Source organism: Hermetia illucens, chromosome 1, assembly GCF_905115235.1.
Source record: "Hermetia illucens chromosome 1, iHerIll2.2.curated.20191125, whole genome shotgun sequence".
Lineage (NCBI taxonomy): Eukaryota > Metazoa > Arthropoda > Insecta > Diptera > Stratiomyidae > Hermetia > Hermetia illucens.
In genome coordinates, this window is record NC_051849.1 from 213,715,140 (window position 1) to 213,736,001 (window position 20,862).

At 45.4% G+C, this 20,862-nt stretch overlaps 1 protein-coding gene across 11 annotated transcripts in view; it reads left to right on the plus strand.

Annotated features, from left to right (window-relative positions):
- The window catches only part of LOC119660736 (voltage-dependent L-type calcium channel subunit beta-2), a 490,674-nt gene that overhangs the window by 464,470 nt on the left and 5,342 nt on the right, over positions 1 to 20,862 (plus strand). For 5 of the 11 annotated variants that reach the window (XM_038069443.1, XM_038069434.1, XM_038069412.1 and 2 more), the window contains 2 exons: positions 5,958 to 6,075; positions 6,381 to 6,434. In XM_038069443.1, coding sequence (XP_037925371.1) covers positions 5,958 to 6,075; positions 6,381 to 6,434 — 172 coding nt within the window. Of the gene's footprint in view, positions 1 to 5,957; positions 6,076 to 6,380; positions 6,435 to 6,982; positions 7,189 to 7,755; positions 7,935 to 20,862 lie in introns of those variants that run through there. The other 6 variants (XM_038069481.1, XM_038069492.1, XR_005250476.1 and 3 more) reach the window with 6 other exon arrangements.

Below are 20,862 nucleotides of genomic sequence, written 5' to 3' on the forward strand. Positions count from 1 at the left end.
AACTATACTCTATTTATCTCTTTCCCTGATCTCAGCATTTTATTGTTGTTTTACTGAGGATAGTACAGAGTACGTTGCCTCAAACCCTCCTCCTTTACCTGGGCTTGGAACCAGCATACTATGTTAATAGCATGGCGGAGTTGGTGACTGCCCTTAATTGGTTACCTCAAATAACAATTAATAGTCGCAGGTCACTATGTAGAACGAATATACCAAGGACCATCTACTATGCTTCTTAGCACTTTGTTTTGGAAAGTCTGAACAACTTTCAAACTAATTTGCTTGGCGCAGTCCCTCCATTTAGGATTCAGAACCTGTTTATATATAAATTAACAACTTGTCGATGGTGAGCTGGAAACTCCTCCTCAGCAACCAGTACATCTGTCTTTATCTAACATTTAGCTCACCCTTTCTTTTTAGAATGTGTCTTTTCCAGCTGACCTTATCGTCGAGTATCATACCTAAACATTCAGCTCAAGAAATTTTATTTATTTTATTGTATTTTTCCATCTAGACTAGCTTGATACGCTAGATGCTGATTCGAGAACCTCTTGACTCCCTCCCCGATCTAGCCTTTGACCAAGTAAAATAGTACAATCGATCGAGACGAACCGACCCCGCTTCTGAACAAGACAAAGGCTAGAAAAGAAGAAGGCATTCTTTTCCACCTTTCTGATCGTCAGTTATAAGGCAGGCTAGAAAGCTAAGCTAGTATAGCTTAGCTGGGATTATACCCCAGCCATTGGCAGGCTTCCAGTATTGCTAATACTTCCACTTGAAATATATCAACGAAGCCTGAAAGACCATACGATTCGGATACACTCTGTGTATTTGAGAGCGCCCCCGCATCGACTCCGCAGACTATCCCAGATCCGACTGGATTATCCCGGTTCTTAGCATTCACATAATCCACTGCGTAAGATACCCCTCCAATCCAATACTTCCTTGATGGCGTTGGTACTAACATTGTTGAATACTCCCACTATATTCAAGAAAGCAGCTAGGGTATACTGCTTGTACTGCAGTGACCGCTCAACCATGCCAATTACCTCGTGCAGAGCAGTTTCTGTGGATTTGCCTTTGAATTAGGCATGCTAGGACTTAGAAAAAGATGTTCTCTCCATAATCGCCCTTAAGTGGAAGTCCAAGGACACGTTCTAGGATTTTCAACACGGAAAAGGTGAGGCTAATTGGTCGCGGACCCATGACCGCGCCTGCACGCTTTCGGTATGACGACCACTCGTATACGTCTCCAAGACTGTGACCCTAAAAAAGATATAGCTCCGGTAAACCTCAACAAGCCACGGCACAACCCTTTCCTGCTGCTTCTGTAGCATGACTGGCATTAGGCCATCTGGGCCTGGAGATTTATATGCGGACAAGTTGTTTATAGCCCAACCGATCTTACCCTCGGTAATTACCGATTTGATAGTCTCGCACAGCTGGGGTGGCCGCAAGCCCTCCAAGCAAGGTTCTGACTCACAGTCCTCCTCGCTGGTGGGAATATCCGTTTGAACCAGCAGTTCCAAGGTTTCACTAGAAGATTCCATCCAGGAGCCTTCCGACTTTTTAAGGAAGGATGGACTTCTATGTCTCTCGGACAGAATCTTACTGAGCCTTGCGGATTCGCTGGTGCTTTCGGTGGTCTGACAATAGTCTAACCAAGACGGTCTCTTGACGGTCTTGATGGCGAACATATACTTCTTCAAGCAGTCCTTGTATGACTACGAGTATTTATGTCTGTAGCGGATATTGAAGATTTCCCTTGTCAGCCTCCTGAGGCTGGACAGATTTTCATGCACCACGGTGGCAGTCTTTTTGCTGTATTTAGCAAGGCATAAGATTTTAAAGACGGTATCAAGTGCCTTTTCCAGAGCCCCAAGCTTTGACTCCAGTTTGTCTTTCATGCCAATCTTGCCAATTTTCACACCGGAGAGTTTGTTCTTAATTACTTGACCAAACTTCCTCTAGTCGATCTTCCTAGGGTCTCTGAAGGATTTGGAGACTTCTGAGGTGAAATCTAGACTGAAAAGTATCCAACTATGATCTGAGAAGGATCTCTGGGCAGACACTCTCCAGTTCTCCACTCTAAGAATCCCATTACCGGTTAGTAGAGTGATATCAAGGACCCCCTCCCAACTGCCACAGTTCTCCGAGCAGGGCAAATGCAAGGTTGGTGTACTGCCCCCGTTCCACACTGATAAATTCCTATTAATCGTAAAATCAAAGAATGATTCACCTCTCTCGTTGCTTTTCGAGCTGGCTCAAAGTGTATGCCTTGCATTGGCGTCTTAGCCTATCAACAGGTTGGTCTTCTTTGTTAATATGACCCTCGTCAAATGTTGTAGTTATTTTGGTGGAGCTGATCGGTCGTGAGCCATGTATACCGAGGAAATATACACGTTCTCTGCCCCCGCCTGTTCCAGTTGATTAAATCGATTAAATCGCAGAACTCAGGTTCAGACACAGAGAATCCTAGAGACTCTTCCTCGCGAGGATACATGCTCTAGGCCCATCGTGATCACCGCCTGCTGCACTGTGGAATAAATTATCTTATTTGCTTAGAAGCTCTTCTGATGATTTGATCGACCCAATATCGGTGTCTTCCTCTAGGAGAAGAACAGCAGATTAACCGAGGCGCATTTCGAGTGCTGCAGATTTATCTGCGTTACCCTTAACATGATCTGCTTGCAGGGGGATGGGGGTTCATCAGAACCCATCGAGCCGTCGACCCTTCTCCAACAGCTCGTTAGGGGCATCGATAGGATCCAGGCCATCGTCCGGTTTTGAAGAGTGGGACACTTTCACTTTTGCGTTGACTTCGAACCGCACCTTAAAGTCTACCTTCTCCAGTGCCTCCAGTCACTCTTCATTTATATGCAGAAAAGGTTGGCTGTTTGTCTGGAGTTCCTCCGCAGGGATTGGCCGAACTTATCCTTATCCAAGCGGGTCTTCGGTAACCAGATGCGAACATCCGGTCTCCTGGGAATTTCGTCGTAGGGAATAAATTTGGCCCTTACAAGCTATAACGTCGAACCCGTGTCCACCTAAGAGAAATCAAAACAGAGGATGAATCCCGTGTATTCGCGTTTGGCTTCCAGGAGATACTCACCTCCGACTGCCTGGACTCATCAATGGTCCACACCTCCGGCGCTAGTTTGCCGCTAGCGGAATTTTGACGCCAATCGGGAATTGTGTTGCAAAAATCTTCCACTATTTGCCGGAAAATTGTATTCAGGCAATTAATCCAAGAGGGTAATGCTTTGTATTCTGCATTGTCGTTATTTTTATATTTGTGAAAAGCCCATTTGAGGTAACATGCCTATGCTGATCAAAATCTATGATAGTTAGGCTACCATTTACTTGATCGAGGATTTCCCAGTTCAATTCCGATTTTGGCAATTTCTTGCCCCGGTAGCTTCCAGTTTGATCGTAGTTTAAGTAAAATAAAACTTCCGAGCAATTTTGACCGATGCGTCCGAAATTTTGGCATTATAACCCTGCACTTGCTTATGGTGACCATAAAACGCCCAGATTGAGATTTGACAAGGAGATGGGCTTGTCTTCCCTGGTCACAAAAATTGCAACCAACGTTTCAGTAGTGGGTGCTATAAGATGATATCCGCGATAGTTTCTCCGGAAGCAGTTTGCCTGTGGAAGGCACAGATAATTATTGCCTGGGGTTTTAAGGATGGAGTCGCATTTGTAAACCTTGGTGGCGTGATTCTCTGTGGGTTGCTATTAAGCGTTCAGCGATTTCAGTAGCTTCATGCAGTCATCAGAGAAACATTCTTCTTTTTAGGCTTAACGCCGCAGGAAGCATAAGAAGCCTAGGAAACGTTGACGCTTGTCGATTTGTAATGACTTCAGTGGTTTGGGCGGTGGGCAATCCGAGGTGATCAGAAGTGACCAGGCCCAACAATCTAAAATGTTGACGAAATTGACAGTGTCCGTTCGACACATGCTTACATGCCGCTGTGCTATCTAGGCTCGGTAAGGTGGAGGAGTCCTTTGGATACACGTATTTGTTCGTACCGCAACCTGAAATTTAAGAAGGGAATACCGCGGAAAGCTAGCAGGGGTGGGACTGTAAAACTCCCTTCTGCGATTAGTAAAAAGTTTATTCCAGGGGCCTGAATTTCATTTCACCTCGAGGCTCAATAATAAGCTTTTTTTATTAAAATTCTGATGTAGCATTACCCAAACTGAAGCTGTAACTCATGATAATCACTTGTGCTACTCAATTTGTCACCAACCATAGTTTTTGAACGCAAACTCACCCGCAATCGTATTCCAATACTCTAGAATCTACCAAGCAACATTCCTACATATGCCTATTGTTCTAAGAATTTCAGCAAAGCAAATTAGAACTGAAACCTTGATCCTCAAACTGAGGATTGTCTGAAATAGACTACATGTTCACATCCTCTCCAAATTGGTTAGAGAGCCTGTTTGAGAGACGCTTGTCTAAATTTCCCGAGCCGTATTGCCATTAAGGAAGTTTCTAACCTATCAGCTAGTGGACGCATACCTTTTAGGCAGCTATCGAAATACTTGCATAGATCTTGAGTGCGGCCTGGCATCAATTCAAAAATATCCCACTCATCTAACAAGTCCCTAAACCACTGGTGAAAAGCCTTAATTCTTCCGACAGACTGATGATAATTCCAGTACCAATCTAGTACCTTAGGTCTGGAATGAGTGTGTATATGAGTATATAGCCGACTGAGATCCCCTCTTAGGATTAAGTTGGCCATTACTTCCAAGCGGAAACGAAACTGGTTACATCTTCCTACATTGCGTTCTAGTGTAGCCACAATCCGCTGAGACGATATTAGACGATCCAGGCTGCCTGCAGCTAATCGTTCTTGAACGTGAGGCATTATAAGCGCCTGTCACTCACGCATCCTGCATGGAAGGGCCAACCAATTCTACGGCAACTTTCCTCATGGCCTAGTGCCACTGTCAACCATTGTGATGCGCCGAAAAAGGAAGCTCAGCAGAGCTCCAATGAGCTGATGGAAAAACATAAAGTGACAAAAAAGAAAGGATGAACAATTTTTCCACCCAAAAAAAAAACAAAATTCTAAGGCAGAAAAGAAGAAATGCGACAAAGATTAAGAAATCAATAAAATCGGCATCAGGTAAGAAGAAAAATAACGAAAGCAATTATGTCCACAAGAGTCAAACAAAAAAATAAAATAAATATTAAAAGAGCCAAATGGTGTAATTAATCAAATTAAGAAATAAAAACATTCTAGAAAATAAAGCTTTAAAACTTCCAAAAGGCACTCACTGCCCTGAACCCAAGGATGGCCAATATGCTGTCCCAACCCCAAAACTTGACTCAATCCTGGGCACAGGAAAAACTTTCGCTCTCGAATATATCCTTTTGGATGCATCACTCCCTCGCGCGTCATCTTATTACATATTCCGGATGACTCAATGGTTAGAGCGCTGGGCTACTGTGTACGAGTTCCTGAGTAAAATAATCAGGATGATTTGGGGAACCGTTTTCCACAATGATAACAAAAGATCCGCTTTCTTTCACTGTCCATTTGATTCCTCTTAACATATACAGTATTGCACAATATTTACTACAAACTTCATTTTTTTATATTTGGCCTTGAGTTAAGTTTAGAGTTTATAAACTGTCACTGAATTCATTCAACACAAAACAATGGCTCTTCCCTGGCCAGCGGATGAGATCAGAGTCCTGAAATGACAAAATTTCATTCCTGACATTTGACACTCTGTCCACGGTCATTCAATGCAGCGGCAGAGGCGAAATCACAATGGCGTTCAGGTTTGCGCCTCCGATGTGCCGCCACAACGGTATCCATTTTGAAGATTTCATTAGAGGGCATTGTTGTTATGCATATGAAATGTGGAAAACCTTCACAATATCAATGATTTGCTACATTCTATTATCTAATTTTTTTTACAAATAATTCCAGGCATATTGGAGAGCAACACATCCCCCTATACGACCAGCCTCAACAGTACCTAGGCCGCTCCCATCTCAGGAAGCGTCACCGTCGACGGAGCAGCCTAGGATGGGTCCAACACCACCAGGTAAATATCCAATCAACACCAAAACATCCCTCCAACCATTCATTTATAATTCAATTCGGAATCAAATCAAATCACATGCTTCCTTGCAAGTGCATATCACACAACAAGCAGGCATCAAATATCTTTGAAATTTTCAGATAAAATATCAAAAAAAAAATTATTTTTGCACAAAATATTTTGATTATTGCTGTTATAATTCATAATTATGATTTAATATCCTTGAACGAAACAATCACATTTAAACTGGTATTCCTTTACCATTTCTATTCTCTTCACCGAAAAAAAAAAACAAAAAAAAAACAAAGTAGCTGATAGGGAATCACAAGCTTATAATAAAAATGAACGAGATCGCGAACGAGGTAAACATGCACACATATATATATATATATATAAAAAGAATTCATGTAACAATTTGTTTATGCAACAAACAAATTTATGCTTCAGTTGAAAATGTTGCGTTAGGCTTCGTATGTGTACTTTTATTTGTGAAATTTGCATATATATCAACTCAACAGTATTTTTCTTACGTTTTCAACAATTATTTAATTAATCTAAAGCTATTTGCTTTCTTTAACTTCCAATTAGAATTCTATTTCATCCAAAGAATAGTTAAAAGATAAATTAGAAAGTATGGATAGAAATTGAAAATGTTATGTGTTATAGCATCATATCTACTAGAAAAAGTACTCCTCAACTAGATAGTCTTCCTGTCTATTATCTGAAAAAAACAATTAGAAGCTCTTCTATCTGAAAATTAATCGTTCGTTCACCAGAAACTTATTCCATATTTAATATATTTATAATTACAAAAGTCCAGGGAGTAGTAATTCGGATATTTTAGTTTTAAAATCACCACATGTCAGCCTTTTTACAAAAGACATCACAAAACGCGCATTTCTACTTTCAGCTTTTACTCCAGATGATATTCCAGGATCAACATTGAATCTTTAAATAAATAGATCAATACATAAAATATCCCAAATCAAATGCAGCTTTCTTTGCCTTTCATAAGAATCCTTTTTTGTTAAAACAATTAGCATCATATCAATCATAGGACAACCACTCAAAATGCCGGCAACTTCCTTTTCATTCGAAAATAAATAAATTCATAGGAAACAGGTTTCTGAATTTTTATTTATTATTTTTTTTCTGTCTAGTATTTAATGTTAAATATATTTATTTTTTGTTTTTGTTTATTAATAAAATGGTTTTCGGTTTAGATATTTCAAGCTAACTCCAAGAGTTCTTGGTTTGGATTTTTTATTATTTTTTTTTAAATCATTTGTAATAACTGATTAACAACCACGATTTTTTTCATAAAAAATATCTATTTCCAAATAAGACTTAACTTTGCTAACGATAAACCAATAAAGATACATCGGAAAGTATCTTTTTTTCAAAAAAACCATTGCTTATTCAAGGGTAGGTTGTTGCGCATTCAAAGAACTACCAACATCGAACTATTCCTTCCTTCTTAAAGTTTATTAGGGTCCTAAATCTACACCCTAGGAGTAATCATGTCAAACCCTTGCTTCTCCAGCATCTGCTTAAATTTATTCATCATTCAATCTTATTAATTCCATGGAAAACACATTGAATTAGAACTTATAAGAGACAAAAATATAAATCTCCCCCATAAAAGCGACATTATTAAATGCAATTTATTTTTATGCTATTTAGTAACTCCAGGAGTTGTTGTGCCAACAACAACCGGTGTTGCGGCTATAAAAATGTCACTATCATTGATAAGCTAATATTTTTCAACCAAACACTATATTCAAACTATTATGTGTTATTTAGTCAACGTCTACTTGTGTTTTATGTTTTAATTCAAAAAAATGTCAATCATTTATTTTTTCGTAAGTATTATACTCCCGTGCATGACAATGTGTGCAGTCTACCTGATTCCCTTAGTGATATTAAAACTCTCCTGGCTTTTGTGTTCAGACATTTCTTCATCATCAATTCGATGAATAATTTTTGAATGTGATTTCCTTTCTTCGTCAATTTTTTTTTGTCGTTAGATATTTTTCTTGTTCATTCTCAAAAAATCAATGAATTTCCATCAATCATTTGATACATCATCCCTTGTATAGACTACAGAACTACAGCGGGCGCGTGTGGGATTCACACCCACTAAAAACCACCCCCGGTCTCTCCAGCCCCAGCCCCGCGGGACCACCATTCAGGTATTACTTCGCGGGGTAGGTTTGCTCTTAGGCCCTCATCCTTTTCCTATTTCCGGCTTTCCTCCTTCTTTGTTCCTTCAGCAACTCCTCCTGCATTTGGATGATTGCAGAGCCAACCGCAAGCCATTTCTCCTCGGACTCCAGCATCTCAGTAACCAAGCTCTCCGGGGTCCCGCTCCTGCCCAGCACCTGGTTTAAGCTCCTTCTCTCCATCGCAAATCGTGGGCAGTGAAACATCACATGCTCTGGATCCTCCGGTATGCCATCGCATCTGGGACAGTTCGGAGAATCATCCAACCCAAAGCGGTGCAAATACTGCCTGTAGCAACCACCGTGCCCCGTGAGGAACTGAGTAATGTGGTAGTTGGTCTCCCCATGTTTTCGCTCAAACCACACCCTAATGTTGGGAATGAGCCTGTGCGTCCACCGACCTTTCATAGACTCGTCCCATCTACGTTGCCAGAGATCAAGCGACTCTGACCTTGCCGCATTTCTACGCTGTGCATGCCCCTCCATATGTCTTGCATTGTACAGGACACTCATTTCTTTGGCCAGAATGTCAACCGGGATCATGCCTGCCACCACCAATACTGCCTCATCTGATGTGGTTCTAAAAGCACTGCAAACCCTCAAAGCCATCCGCCGGTAAACCGAGTTCACCTGCTTCCGTCTCTGAGAGTTTGCAAGCGCCTCTGCCCACACAGGCGACGAGTAGAGCAGGATGGAGCGCACCACTCCGGCTAGCACCAACCTCCGGCAGTGTTTCGGTCCACCAATATTTGGCAACATTTTTGCAAGCGCCGTGGTGGCACTGGCTGCCTTTTGGCATGCATACTCTAGATGTTCCCTAAAACTCAATTTGGTATCAATTATTATCACCAGGTATTTGATAACCGGCTTTGATACGACCGTATGTCCACCGACCTCCACTTTTACAGTATTATTTTTCCTGCGTTTCGTTATTAAGACCGCTTCCGTTTTCGCGTCCGCCAAGGTCAGTCCGGCCTTCTCTAGCCAGGACTTTACCGCTCTCACTGTTGCCAGCACCCCATTATACATGATATTCCACAACAGGGGACCAAGTACCGATCCCTGTGGTACCCCAGCTGTGACAATGTACTCTTTGGGGCCCTCATCCGTCCCGTACCAGAGAGTCCTCTCTGAGAGGTAGTTTTCCACCAAATTCGCTAAGTATCCGGGGACACCTATGTCAGCCAACGCCCCTTTAATTCTATTCCAGTTGGCCGAGTTGAATGCGTTTTTGACATCCAACGCCACCACGGCACAGCAGCCGCCAAAAATCAGTGCACCTTTTGCCAGGTTTACCACCATGCTAATTGCGTCCACCGTAGAGTGGGCGCGTCGGAAACCAAACTGGCGTCCCGACAAACCATTGTTGGCTTCTACGATGGGCAAGAGTCTGTTGTAGATGACTCTCTCCATCATCTTCCCCATTGTATCCAACAGGCAGATAGGACGATACGACGCTGGGTTTCCAGGTGGCTTGCCAAGCTTCGGAAGCAACACCAACTTTCGCTTTTTCCACTAGGCAGGGAATATTCCTTCTTTTAGGTGTTGGCGAAAAGGTCGGGCCTAGTCTTCACTGCCAGTTTCAAAGCTCGGTTGGGGATGCCATCCAAACCTGGGGCCTTGTTGTCACCGAACCTACCACATATTTCCCGCAGCTCCTCCACAGTTACAGGCGGTATTATGCCGTCATTTAGCTGCACAAAAATTTGCCTTCCCCTATTTTCGTGGTGAGGGAACAGAGTGGTAACAATCTGTTTCAGGAAGCGCGGACAGGTCACCTGGGGTGATTTCCGCAGCCTTTTTATCACCACTCTGTAAGCCTCACCCCAAGGGTTTATGTCGGTATGGTCGCACAGCTGTTTGAAGCAGTTCCTTTTGCTCCCGGGAATGGCTTCCTTTAGGCGGCCACGCAATTGCTTGTGTGCATCCTCTCGACCGTCGCCACCGGGTTTTCCCCTGAGCCTCTGGCAAAGCCTCCTTGCCCGAAAACATGCGGCTTGCAAACTTGCGATTTCGTTGTTCCACCAGTAGTTGGGTTGCCTACTGGGGAGTAATCGCCTTCTGGGCATAGTAGCATCACATGCTTCCGTCACCCATCGAGTGATCTGCGTGGCTTTCTCTCCAGCCGTACCATTCAGGGATATGTCGGATTTGAGCACCGCGGAAAACGTGTCCCCCTCGAAAACTTTCACTGTCCAGCCAAGCATACCACCCGGCATTCTGCGAAAACTCTTTTTCGAGCTCGATCCGTCCTTGATCTCTATGCAGATTGCCTGGTGGTCGCTGTGAGTATAGTCCTCACTGACATGCCAAGCGATTCTACTGGCTAAAGTGGCACTCACGTATGTCAGGTCCACTATAGACCCCAGGCCCCTTCCCTGGAAAGTGTACGAAGACCCAACATTCGCCAGTACCACGTCCAGCTCCGCGAATGCTTCGAGGAGGACACGTCCCCTGACATTAGTTATCCGGCTGCCTCATTCAAGAGCCCACGCATTGAAATCGCCTCCTATTATGATCGGCCAACGTCCTCTTGCATCCAAAACAAGAGCAGCAAGCATCCGCTCATACTCGACGAGTGTAGCGCTGGGTGGAGCATAACAGCTGTAGATGTGGATGCCCTTCACCTTCACTCTGATGAAGCCCTCCTCCGGGTGCTCCATTATTTCCTGGAAGGCTTGTTCTCCACAAGTCCAGAGCGCTGCTTGGCCCGTTTGGTCTTTGACCCAAACGCTACCACCGCGGTTTCGGTATGGTTCACTTAGTATAGCCACATCGATGTTTTTCTCGCGGATGGTTTGCGCGAGTAGATCCTGCGCCGCCTCGCAGTGGTTGAGGTTGATTTGTATCAACCTCATCTGCGATTTGTGCTAAGGGCTCTCCTGTATTCCGGGCACCTGCTGCTGCCCGCAATGTGTCGATAATCCACACCCTCCTTTTCTTTGCACAGTAGACAATTTGGGTCAGCTCCGCAGTCCTTGCTGATATGGTCTTCCACTCCGCATCTCCTGCATTGCTTTGACCTGTCATTTGGGTTAGTGCATGCCTTCGCAATGTGACCAAAGCCAAGGCATCTAAAGTACCGTTTTAACGCCACCTGTTCCCTAAGGCGACACATAACCCAGCCTATTCTCACTCTCCCTGCTGTTAACAGTTTGAGTGCGTTCCCCACTGGTAGGCTGATGATGGCGGTTTGTGTTCCCCCATAGGCTTTCCTTAGCGTTTTCACCACTGACTCTTGTAGTCCGGCAAGATCGAACTGTTTCTCCAACGCTTCGCGAATCTCCTCCTTCGTCGTGATTTCATCTATATCTTTGCAGATTATAGTGATCTCCGGCCTGCTAGCTCTTATGTCGGCTTCCTGTACTAAAGTCTTCCCGATTTGGCTCAAGAATTTGTCCGCGGTTACATCCTTGGCTTTCTTAAGTTCCAATATAAGATCTCCCTTCTGCGACCGTCTAATGCGGCTGACGTTGTCTCCCAAATTGGTGAATTCAGGGTCTGCCTTCACTTTCCTTCGCCCCGTTTGGAAATGAAAATCACCTCCGGTCTAATCTTCCTCCGATAACTTTTTTTCCGCGGTTCTACCTTCCTCCAAGCTTCCGCATCCGCCTTTGAAGGTTCGATCCCTTTTCCCGAAGTAGCCACTGCAGTATTTTCACTGGTAGCTTCAGACGTACTTTTCATGAACTCCGCCTTTTTCGGAGTTGAGTCCTTTTTTCTTTTCGGGGTTTGCTGACCTGTTGAGTCATTCAGCTTCTTGCGCAGCCTCTTCCCCGGTTTCTCCCCTTTTGTGTTTTGAACCGGCGTTACTTGAGTTGCCTGGTTCACTTTTCCAATCGGCGACTTCCCTACTCGTTCATCCTGGGCCTTGCCGTACGTCAAACGGATGCCTCTTATCATGGCCCTTATATTTTGGTGAATGTTCCTGCGCTCCTTTATAAACTCACACAGCTCCATGATCTTTTTACCGAGGGCAGTAAAGGCAGCTCCAGACTAATCATTGCCCAAAACATCGCTCGGGTGGATCGGCGTCAGTGATTCTTCCTCATCGAAGACTCCCGCTATACGCTTCCCACTGGGGGTAGCGATCGTGGGGGCTTGTGCCCGTGTGGGAGGGGATCTCCGAAAAATCGAGCTCCTTCTGAACGGGTCCATCACTGGAGCCAGTTCAAGTTCCTCCCGTACGCTTGTAACATTAGATGCCACAGTAGCCAAGTTTCCCACTACTGAGGCACTGCGGTCGTTGGATATCGACGGCCCGGAGCCCGCTTGCTCACTCCCAAAAATCGCCGACACTGGGTTTCCGAAGCCCTGCACCGTAAAAAAGCTACTTTTCTCCTCTTCCATATTTGGTTTAATTTCTGGGTGTCCTTCCCATAGCCAATTTTTATCCACGGGTGGGCGTTTACTTCCCACCTACCCGGCCTGCGCATAAGCATGCCCATACACGCACAACTCCGGATGCGTGCATGTGAATGCCCATGACACATTCGCCGAGCATTCCCCTATCCGCACGAAGGGACGCGCCTGATGGGAGATTTGGCAACTCCGCACAGGATGTGAAATGGTTGATCTATCTTTACAGAACCCACACTGCTGTTCTGAGGAACCTCCTTGGCTCCAACCACAACCGGGAGCAATCTATTATCGTTTACCTGCTCTAATATTTCCCTCATAGTGTCTAGAAGACATGTGATATATAAGTGGATGGTTCACCTGGTAATTTACCAGCCTCAAACAGCAGTACCAACTTCTGCCGCTTCAAGGGTACAAGAAATATGCCCTTCACACGCACGATTCGAACAACTCAGAAAATATACCCGGTCTAGATGTGATGGTGAGACTAAAAGCCTATTCGGAATTCCGTCCAGGCTTGTAGCTTTGTTGTCGCCTATTCTGCTGCAGATCCCCCACATCTCGTCTGTGGTAACTGCAGGAATTGCCGGTAGATTCAAAAATCTCTGAACGATATTGGCGCCCCTCTCTTGCTGGGAAGATAGGCCCTGGAAGACATTCAACAAGAGGGTTGGGTCGACCACTGAGTCATCCCATTACAATTCTATATTATATCCATCTCAAAGCAAAGCTCCCTAAGACACTCCCTCTTGCTCTGCTGCTCCTAATATTCATACTATTTTTGCACCTGATCGTCTGGCACAGTAGCAGGCTAATCGAAGGCTAGCCAGTTCACTATTCCACGAGTAGTTGGGTCTTTTATGATAGTAGGACACTCCATCTCCTAAGCATGGATTCGTCACATGCTATGGCGATATATTGTGCCACATCCTCATGGTCACATGTTCTAGCCACACTTCCATGAAGGTTTGCTCGTCCAATGCTTTTGTCCTTCCTTCTGATGTTCTTCTGAGCGTTGGGTCTCCGAAGTTCGAAGGTAATTGTCTGGTGATTGCTGTGGGTATAATCCTTGCTAACGTGCCAGACCATACTAGTCGCCCACAACACAAACCTTGGGGGGACCCAGTGGACGAGGCCAGTAAAAGGCTGCTAAAATTTTGCAAAAGGAAGAGGCGATCAAAAGATCGAGATGGCTGGTGGAAGTCTATCCTGGAGGCCAGGAGCCAATTTGACCTGTCGCGCCGTTGAAGAAGAAGAAGAAGAGGCAACTCATCTGATGCTGCCTCGCTGTCCGACGGTCTGTCTGTCTTTTTTTTCTAGAGGTGGAAATCTTCCAAAGACACTGGTACACATATGCCAACGTGTGCCTTCTTCCCCTCGGAACCACCATCGTGGGGTGGACACGGCTCTATCCTTTGATTGCATTCGCAACCGCGCCTTTGTTGTCTCCTCTGCCTGTCCCAACCTGCACTGAATCCGTCTACCATGTCGTTCACTGCATTCCAGTTCTCCGGGCACGCAAGCGTTTTACCAACTATATTCTCCAGTGCTACCGTTCCTCCCAACGTCTCCTATAGACTCTTCCTTCCCTCTGCAAATCTGGGACAATGGAAGAAAACATGCTCCGGGTGCTCCGGATCCTCCGGAATACTATCACAGCTGGAACAGTTGGGTGAGCTGTCCAATTTAAACCTATAGAGGTATTTACGGTAACCGTTATGTCCCGTGGAAAGCTGCGTGAGATCATAGTTTATCTCGCCATGCGTTCTCTTTGCCCACACCTTGATGCTGGCAATCAATCTGTGGTTCCATCAACCTTTTTCCGCCCGTTCCCACCGTTGTTGCCACCTGCATAACAATTGCTCCCTTTCGGCGTTTCTCACGTGCGGATCAGAAGGAGAATCGGGTCCAACATAGATGCGTCCCATCTCATCGACCAAAATGTCAATTGGCATCATTATGACTAATGCATAGCCCGAATCGTTCGAAATGGTTCCTTAACCACAGCATACTCCAGGCAGTCTTTCCGTAATCCACGCTCATCTTTTGAGGATTACATGCAGTTGACATAATTAGTGCTGCGTAGAGCAGTATAGAGTTCTAGCTATAAGGAGTCTACAAGTGCATCGCGGGCCTCCAGCATTGGACACCTTGGTGCATTCGTCAGTGAACTTTCCCATCCTGTGGCTCATGCATTGAAGTTACTTTTGGTATAGGCCCTTTTGCATCCAAGTCCAATTTATCCAACATGTCCACGAATTTAGCCAACATCATGGGGGGAGCATAGCAGCTGTAGACGTATAAGTCGTCTATTTTTGCCTATATGAACCCACTTGTGGGCTGCCTCACACCTTCCTATATGGCTTGGTCCTCGCACCTTCCTTTTCATCGCACAACATGCATTTGGAATCCTTCTTACAATCCCAAGCATTGTGGCCTGTTTCACTGCAACGTCTGCATCGGCTAGACCGATCAACCTCACTTGTGCACACTCTCGCTAGGTGTCCGTACAAGAGACACTTGAAGCATCTCTTCAATGAGATTTACTCTCTAAGACGACAGACTACCCATGCAATACGGACCTTCCCGACATCCGCTTCCGCGCTACTTCTGCTGGATGAACGCTGTCTGTGTACCTCCATACGCCTTTTTAAGGCTTACAATGGATGCCTCCGGCACGTCGTGCAGCTTGAACTGCTCCGCTAAGGCAGTGCAGATTTCCACCTTAGAAGTGACCTCATCTACGTCCTTACATTGTATGGCGATCCCATACGGCAGCACTTTCTCCAAGTAAATTTTTAACTTGGTTGCAGAAGCCTACGGCTTTGCTCTCTTCGAACTTTTTCAATTCCCACATGAGATCTCCATTTTGGTTCCTTCAGTTCCTGCTTATATTCCCCCCCAAGTCTTTGAGATCAGAGTCAGCTTTCGCTCTTCTTATTATGTCCACATAGGACATATTATCGTTGCTTGAAATGATGATGGCCTCAGGACGGATCCTCATTCTCACCTTCTTCTTTATTGATTTCTTTGGTCTAATTTTAGTCCAGCTGCCGAGTGTCCTTTAAGACATCGGCTCCGTTCGTGGCGCTAGTGTTTTAGGCACTATTTTCTCGCCTACCGAGGTTTTAGGCCCTTTCTCCAAAGCGGGTGGTACGCCTTTTTGGTTTTTGGAAGCCTGCTGATTTTCTGAATGTTCGTCTTCCTTTTCCCGAACCCTCTTTTTCCTGTGTCCATCCACGAGTATACGGTTCGGTGTCACCTGCGTTGGCTGTGCTACTGTCCAAGGAATAATTTCAAGTCTGTCCTTTGAATCTTCCCGCCATTGTGTGGTGCACGTTGTGTTTATCTTTGATGAATTCCGACATCTCAACAATTTTGTCTCCAAACATAATGAAGGACGATTTTTCCAAGTCTGACTTCTGTTCCACATTCTTTTTAACGGAGTTCCTTTGGCCCAGGTCCTTTTCCACTTGGGATGTTGGGGGAGATCTCATAATCGTTTAGCTTCTTTTAAACGGGTCCGGCTCTCAATACTAGGGAGTCTCCCCTTAACCCTTTACGCTCGAATGCGGTTGATGTCACTGTGATTCTCCTCAGTAACGTGCAGACCATACCAGGCACCAGCGCAGGACTAACAAAAGTCAGGTCAACGGTTGAGGCAGGCCCACCTTCTCAAAAAAATTTTAAAGTACCTTAGTTAGCCAGATCTAATTGGGCAAAAGCCTCTAATGGACCTCATATGCTGTCATGTAAGATATCAAACGAAAGGACTTAATTAGTACTTTTCAAAGCAGGCGCCAATTGAAAAGAGGGAGGGGTGAGAAGGCAGAAAAACATCATTTATTTCCAGGGCTCATTCTTTAAAACTACACACGATACAAAAATCCTACAGAAATCATGGTGTTAGCTCTATATGACATCTAGGCCACAAAAAAATTGCTAATAGCGGATTATTAAAAAAACTAAGAAAGACGACTAACGGTTTCGTCCAGGGTAGAGGCAACTCATCAGATGCTGCCTCACCTCTGCCTTGGGGGCCTGCTTGCCGACAAAGTCTTCTACAATTTCCTGCTCTTCACGAGTGAGTATTGGTTTCAGAAATGTTCTCGGTAAGATAGCCTATCGAATGACCTTGACCGTGGTACCACCCGACAAGGTACTATGAAGTTGGATCCTTGTTTCTGTACTATTCAGTGATGAGCACTAGAACAGTTTTGATCTCCGCAGCGAACTGTGTTAGCAACTCATGAGTGGTTGTGCTCCCGAGCACAACTCTCCTTTTCGTTGCATGCATTCGCTTTATGGCTTACCAGGCCCCATATGCGACATGTTGCTCTCTTGGCTTTTCCCTATCAGGTTCAGATGTATGCCCCTAATCTAAGCATAGGTTTCAGTTGGCTAGGACGCCTGGATTCGCATCCTACATATTACCTACCATTTCTGATCTTCCCGCTGTCAAAAAGCTTCCTGGCGTATTGCTCGGCAAATTCCACCACAGTGAGTTTTTTACCTTTGGCATTGATTACCTCCGTACATTCGCACTTGATGTTCTCCTCTACTTCGTTTTTTTTTTGTCAAGATTGCGGATCTCCAGAGAGCACGTGGGTTTTTGACTTGAAACCAAAGCTTTCTCTCGCAGTAGCCCCTTGACTGCTTCACAGAACGTAACTTTATCTGTTGTTCTCAAGTCTAGTTCGGCGAGGTCTCCACCACCCTTCGTTTCCTGAATGGATGACGCTTCTGCTCCGCTATCTTCAGGCTTGATCCTATAATGGATTTCGCTAAGGACTCCCGCAAAGGCCTTACCTTTCGTCGGCTTAATAAACAGAGCTGGCGGTCTGTCCCTCCGTCGTCTCACCACCTTTTCTTTTGGTTCTCCAACTTTCGTATCAGCCTTAATTTTGGACAGAAGTTGTTCTGTCAACGCAGCGTGTTGTAGCCTCGTCCCCCTTAGCCTAATTGAAGTATCCTTCAGATGCCCTTTCCTCCCTTCGTTTTTCCCCCAATTCATTCTGCAACGAACTATCTACGATTGATTTGGCGCTTGCGGGGTTCTCAGAGGGGCGCGGCTTCTTCTGCTTTTCACGCATCTTCTGTTGCTCTCCATGCCTACCTGTAGTTCGAAATCCGATCCAGGAGCTCTATCAGCCCATCTTTCACGACTTTGCTGATGTGTTTTGGGGGAACGTCGCAGACCGCGCGAGTTTCGCAAGAACATTCGACTGTGCTCCCACTCGGCTTATATTCGCAGCCACCTGGTCAGTTTTAGCGGTTTCCACTGTGCCTCTTCCGGACTGGGGGGTACTGTCTCCGTTCCGAGTGCCGCATCACTTTGAGAGTATTCTTCTTTGTTTGCGCATCCTGATCTCCCGTTGGGTATTTCAAACCATGCTGCTTGCTTTGCCGAGCTCCGCGACGAACCATGCATTTTCATGCTGCGCAGAAACGCAACCAACTTGCAATGAACTAAGTGGAAAAATTTGAGGAACTTCCATTCCCTTCAATCCAACTCCAAATCTCCTACAAAACTCATGGACCCGAACCCCAAAAATTGTACCAAATATACTCAGTAGAAGAAACACTGAACGAGTCCTTTCCCGTCGCGAAATAGGAGGATAAATAGGCAAAACTCAAAAAAAAATAAGAGAAAGACGAGAATCCACTCTTCTTTATCCGAAATCCTTAGACGAAATGAGAATGCACCCTTGAGGACGGCCGGACCCGGAACGGAGCTGCGATCCCCGTTATCCAATCAAATGCCGCACGCTCATGCTTTACTTCCTTCCTACAAAGAGAGAAGATGAAGACGAAATCAGGACGATATCCTTGCCAATCTAATCTTTGCTCTTTGAAGTCGGAGAATTGGCCAAAGGCGAAGTATTAGAGACATCCTCAGAAATAATGGCGGGAAGGGGATCAAGCTAGGGAGGGAACCTTAAAGGCAGCATCTCACTGAAGATCTGAGGCAGAAGAAACAAGAATTCAGGCTGTCATCCGTCGCGAATCTTCCCCCTTCGACCGCGACACTTGGGTCCAGAGATTTACGAGTCCATGGGCCCGCCCAAGCCTTCGTTTTTTTTATTTTCAGGTTTTAGCTCGCGTTTCAGTTCATCTCGCAAGGCTTACGCGAGTCCCCATGATTGTGTGATTATTTTCAAAATCCGTTCAAAGGACCATTCCCCCCCCCCCCCCTCCCCCCCATTTCCGAGCCTAGCTAGCACAAAGGTGTGCAGACACGTGTCGACCGAGAAATTGGATTAAGCTTCAGTATTTGCGGGCTGACCTTCACGTTCAATTTTACTAGGTTTTTGGGATAACTCCTCCCTCTAGGTCGTCCACGGACACCTGGGATGGTCGTTTGAACATCGTAATCCCGTTAGTTCATTAGAAACGCTTTCTCCGTTCCCAATAACTCCTCATTTATGTTATTTTTATTCTCCATTGAACTTTTTACAAAAACATCGTGTGCAACAGAACGGGCCGCAATAGTCAGTAACAGATATACCCTCGGGGTCAGAGCCCAGTTTTCCCGGACCTAATCTACTCTTGGCTGATCCCGCAACTCACGGACGAATTAGCGGTCACTCGGGAAAATGCGGTCTACTAACACAGGTTCCATTTGAACTGCCCTACCACGGTCGCAAAGAGGCTGATCCCTGATAAACGCCATAACAACCACCTTGTCAAAGCTAAGCGCACATCGTCAGCAAGGAGTTTTCGACGACTCCGGAGGCTCCCAATGTGTCCCGACGTGTATCGGTCATTAGCAGTTTGCACTTCATCGAGAAAATTTCTCCAGGCTACTACCTAGACCGCATATATAATGCGATTTGTTCGTTAAAGATCGCTGACGACCCCTTGACCGCACTAACATAGCCAACGGCGGATCTCCTGGCTTCTATCTTCACCCCTGACCCACTCTAGACTCCCCCTAAGTTTTTTCTGTCTTGAGATTTCTTAAGGGCCTCTTCTGGTTTCAGGACTTCCTTGAAAAAACGCAAATACTATTTAGCATCTGCGCACTGAGACCTGTCGCCTTCCCGACGGCTGATATACTGATCTCAGACGAAGTTTTGCACTCCTCACAATGCTGACTTTGGCTCCACTGCTTGACTTTCCAACTTCTTCGTTTTTGGGTGTAGTCACCTGGCGCACTATTGCAGAGAAGTGTCTCTGCCTGGTTGGCCAGTTTGTGATTGGTTTTCTTTTTATTTCCTTTTTAAGGTTTTGTTTGTAAAACAAAACCTAATTAAAACCGGTTCAATGTCTGTCTGTCTGTCTTTTTTTTTTTTTTTGAGGTGGAAATCTTCAAAAGACACTGGTCTGGATACACCAGCGTGTGGGATTTTTACCCACTAAAACCACCCCCGACTCTCTCCCTGCCCCGCGGAACCACCATAAGGTATTACATCACGGGGTGGAGTCAGCTCACTCTAGCTTAATCCCATTTCTTCTATACACGGCGCACGTGACCGCGCTTTTCTCCTTTCCTCTGCCTTTCGCAATTTATCTTGAATAGATGCGATCATGGAATTGACCGCATCCCAATTCTCTTGATGTGCTACCATTTTCAGCACCAGATTTTCTGGTACCAGCACCCCTCCTGGAGTCTTCTCTAGATTCCTCCTTTCTTCCACAAATCTCGGACAGTGGAAGAATACATGCTCTGGGTCCTCTGGGACTCCCTCGCAATTTGGACAGTCGGGTGAGGTCTCCAATTTAAACCTGTGAAGGTATTGGAGATATCCTCCATGTCCCGTGAGAAACTGAGTGAGATTATAATTAATCTCACCGTGTCGTCTCTCCAACTACTCCTTGATGGCAGGAATGAGCCTGTGAGTCCACTGACCCTTTCCCGAGCGTTCCCACCGCTCTTGCCATCTATTTATGGATCTCTCCCTCTCAGCGTTCTTCGTCTGCAATAACGGAGAAATTGGCTTCGCATGGTATATATTCGCCATCTCATCTGCCAAAATGTCAATCGGCATCATTCCTGAGTTGACGAATGCTGCGTCATCTGAGACAGTCCTGAAGGCAGGGCATACCCTCAAGGCTGTCCTTCTGTATACTGCACTCAGTTTGTTAGTGTTAACTGACATCTGCAATGCCTCCCTCCAAACTGGGGTCGCATAGAGCATGATTGAGGTCACCACCCTGGCTATAAGCAACCTAGAGGTATGCCGTGGCCCTCCCACGTTCGGCATCA